Genomic DNA, 3,951 nt, shown 5'->3' with positions numbered 1-3,951 from the left:
ACACATTTTTAGAAAAAACTTAAAATTGAAAAAAAACTATTTGTGACTTAAAAAACTCTATTTTTCAACGCAATCTCAAATATGCTATTAAATCCAAATGAGAATGCTAGTTTGGTGGTTAAGAGGGCAGCTTTAGAGCCGGTTTGGAGGTTTAAAAAGTACTACTTAAAAAGTTGTACTAAATAAAAAGCTGGAATCCCAACAGGGAGACAATTATGGCTATCAATTGACCCTCTACTACTACAAACTAGAGGATTGAACGGCTCATAAGGGATCTCAAAAGAGCTCATTTAGCTGTTAATTAAGTGGGTAGGTTCTCATTTGTGTTTTGGATATTATCTTGTTCCTTCTCCCTTATTTTCTCTCTTGAACTCTTGTTTGTAAAAAACATAAAAAATAAAAAATAAAAATAAAAACTATAAAAGTACCTTTTACAAAAGAAAAATACTCAAAACATTCAACATCACTTTTTTTTTTTTTTTTAATCCACCATTGTCCACCCTCACGAGCCGCACCTATGGTCAAACTTGAACTTTGTTTTTCTCCTTTTCTTTTTTGCTTTTCTCATAAATAATTATTTACTAATTGTAATCTATATATTTAGCATGGATCCATATTTCTTACAATTAAGAATTCTTGTTATTACTCATGCCTTCTGATATTGGGCTGAGGGCCGTAAAAGGGAGCTCTTGCTCAAGTAGGGAGTCCATAGGACTGAGCAAGCCCAAGCCAGCCAAGCATGAGGCCATTTCACAGCCTAAAGAGTGACAATTTGTGTTTGCGTATCAAGTTCAGGTTGTGTCGAATCATGAATATAAGACTATATAAATTAATCATAATCCCAACCCATTTAATTAAATATGTTAGATCCTCAAATCTCAATCTTAGCCAGCTAATTTTATGTCGGGTTTATGGGTTATGTTGAAATTACTAGCACTAAATGTCATGTGCCGATGTCAGATTGTAACGACCCAGGTAAAAGCGCTAGCCACATCTGCGCTATTACCCCAAAAGGACTAGTCAATTTGGAGTTTCCCTAGAATTCATTATAAAGCCCAGTTTCACCTAGTAACTAGGCAATGTGGGACTTAGCACTCATGACTATCTTTATAAACTACCTACTCTATGTGGGCTTCTTCTAATCTTCCCAATATGGGACCGGGTGTTACACAGATTGTGTCGAGACATGAATAAAAGACTGCATAGGTCAACTTTAACCCAACCTATTTAATTAAAGGAGTAAGACATCTCAACCTTAATCCACTAATTAATGTTATGTTAAGTTTGTATCCAATTAATGAGTCTTGTCAAAAATTATCAGCGACAATACAGCCACTTCAATTTTTCTTGTCCCCTCCTATTTGGACATGAAATTGTAAGGAATGCAAATCCTATTGAGCATGACATTAGTTTTTTCCATTGATGTACTTGGACATCCTCTGCAGTCTACCATGACCAAAGATAATTAATACTAGACAATAAATAATACTCCACTGGTCACTTATAAAAATAAATAAATAAATAAATAATACTCAACTGGTCAAAGAGTACTGCATGCACCCCAGAAGATTACTTGTAAGAGTAAATAATCCCACTTGCAATATTTCTAACCAATTGATAAAATTTGACCAAATATTTATGCAATCTCAACAAATCCCACATATATAATGTAACGCGCGTGGTCGACTATACTCATATTCTTTATTGAGTGAAGGTTAGACCCTAATCTCAACTATCATCATTTGTCTCGAGCCTTAAAATGCCAAACATAAAAGAATTGTAGGCCACTTTAATATTCTACCAATTATATATATATATATAAATTTTAATAATTTAATTAATATTCTAACACCTTTTTTAAAGTATGGGCTCAAACTGTTATGTAATATTTGATTAAAATTAAAGAGTAAATTATAGAGACAAATTGCAAATATAAGACATATGCTATAATATTATATTAAATTATATATTATCTTGAAAATTTAAAGTAATGAAAATGGTGAATTTCAATAATTAAAGTAATATTCTAACGTCTACATATTAATTAAAGGAACTATAGAAAGGGACTAATTGTTTGATGTAACAAATCACCTTACGACAATAGATACCATATTGATGTTGTTGGCTTTTCATATTGGCTTCAGACTGTATTATTTTGCAGGTTGCAATTTTCTGGAAGTGGACCATGACAAATTACCATTTATTTTAAAAGCTTAGCTCACAAAAATTATTGATCTAATCATTTAACAAATATTCTAAAACTCCCTCTTATGTGTGAATTCAAACTCTTTATTAATAAATGAAACCCAACAAGTATAATATTTAATTGATATTGGGATAAATGGTTGAGACAAAGTTCGAATTTAAAACATTTGCTCTTATATCATAGTAAATCACCACTTATTCTAAAAATTTTGTTAATAAATTTATCCTATTCCTAGAATTACTGGGATGCAAAACGTACTAAGAAGAACGCAAAAATAAGCAATCACAAACACAGAGATTCACATGGTTCACTACTAAGGGCTATGTTCACAGAGTTTGAACGAAATTTCACTATTTATTGAGAAACAATATAAGAGGCGTCAATTACATTCGTACAAAACCCTAAAATCATAAGCGACTACAATTAAATATATACAACCCTCAATTAGGTCAAAACAATAAAACGGGCCAAAATAATTTCTTGTCCATGAGCGCTCCTCCCAAGCCTTCGCTCCATGGACTAAGCCTAAGAAAAAAAGAAAAAAATCATAGCGCCTCTAATGTTGAACCGGGTCAGGTGCAAACTGAGCCAGCAGATACAAACTATGGTCCACATAGCCTAACAAATTTAAACCGATAAAAAGATTGATTTAATTATTTAATTAAATATTATGGCAGACCATATAATTAAGTTCAAAATGTTGTGGAGACTGGAGGCAACAAAATGTATACTGAAATATGTTGAATTACAATGAACAATAGTAGTCAGTCATTAACAATAGTATTTTTAGCCGGCTTAATTAGTAGGCTGGCCGGCAAGCAACTCCCCGGCCTGTTTTCTTCACGCCAACCTGGCCTCCTCCACCACCACCACCCTCTCCTTTAAAAGCAAACTTCAACGATATCTGCTCTCCATCCTCACATCAATCTGTACCTTTTCTTCTCTCTTGCAAATCAACACAAAGAAGCTAGCTAGCTAGCTAGAGTTGACACCATGAGGCAAGCCGGAGTATACTCGGGAATGGTCTCCGGCGGCAGAACTGGGCCTCACCTGCTGCCGTTGGCCAGAATAAAGAAGATCATGAAGAAGTCCGGCGACAACGTGAAGATGATATCTGGGGAGGCCCCGATTGTGTTCTCCAAGGCTTGTGAGCTGTTCATAGAGGAGTTGACGCGGAGGTCTTGGATGGTGGCCATGCAAGGAAAGAGAAGGACGCTTCACAAAGATGACGTGGCAACCGCCATTGTAGCCACTGATATCTTTGACTTTCTTGTCGATTTGGTGTCGTCCGGTAATTCTATCAATCCTCTGGACTTCTCCCCGGTGGAAATGGAAACAGTACTGGAGTCTTAAGGCCATTTCGCTCTGTATATCTTTTTTTTTTTTTTTTTTTTTTGTCATATATTACAAAGCATAATATATATATATAGCAAAACTAGCATTATTTAGCTTGAAGCCTTTGCCATTAATGGGTGTGAGCAAAATCACTTGTTAATTATATTGGTAAATTTTAATTTGTATGTGCATGCATGACCTTCAATTCTTGAGATGAACTTTGCTTTTCTTTTGTGTGAGACCATAATATATGATAAAATTTTTGGAAACAATTTAACTAATTATCCTTTAAAATTGGTCTATAAAAAAAAAAAGGTGTCCAAAAACTTGTATACACAGATAAAATTACATTCTATTCATATGATACATTTAAGATTGTTAACGCTCTTCGCCCCTCATCCTGCTGGGTT

At 34.2% G+C, this 3,951-nt stretch overlaps 1 protein-coding gene across 1 annotated transcript; it reads left to right on the top strand.

Annotated features, from left to right (window-relative positions):
• Positions 1-3,199: 3,199 nt before the first annotated feature.
• LOC132174348 (nuclear transcription factor Y subunit C-1-like) lies at positions 3,200-3,559 on the top strand. The gene has a single exon (XM_059586018.1). It carries the CDS (start codon positions 3,200-3,202, stop codon positions 3,557-3,559), a length of 360 nt encoding a protein of 119 aa, XP_059442001.1.
• Positions 3,560-3,951: the final 392 nt, after the last annotated feature.

This window comes from Corylus avellana, chromosome ca3, assembly GCF_901000735.1.
Source record: "Corylus avellana chromosome ca3, CavTom2PMs-1.0".
Lineage (NCBI taxonomy): Eukaryota > Viridiplantae > Streptophyta > Magnoliopsida > Fagales > Betulaceae > Corylus > Corylus avellana.
This window is presented reverse-complemented; position numbering and strand designations above follow the sequence as displayed.

Coding starts and splice junctions, on each gene's coding strand:
- LOC132174348 (XM_059586018.1), top strand. CDS start 3,200: ATGAGGCAAGCCGGAGTATACTCGGGAATGGTCTCCGGCGGCAGAACT.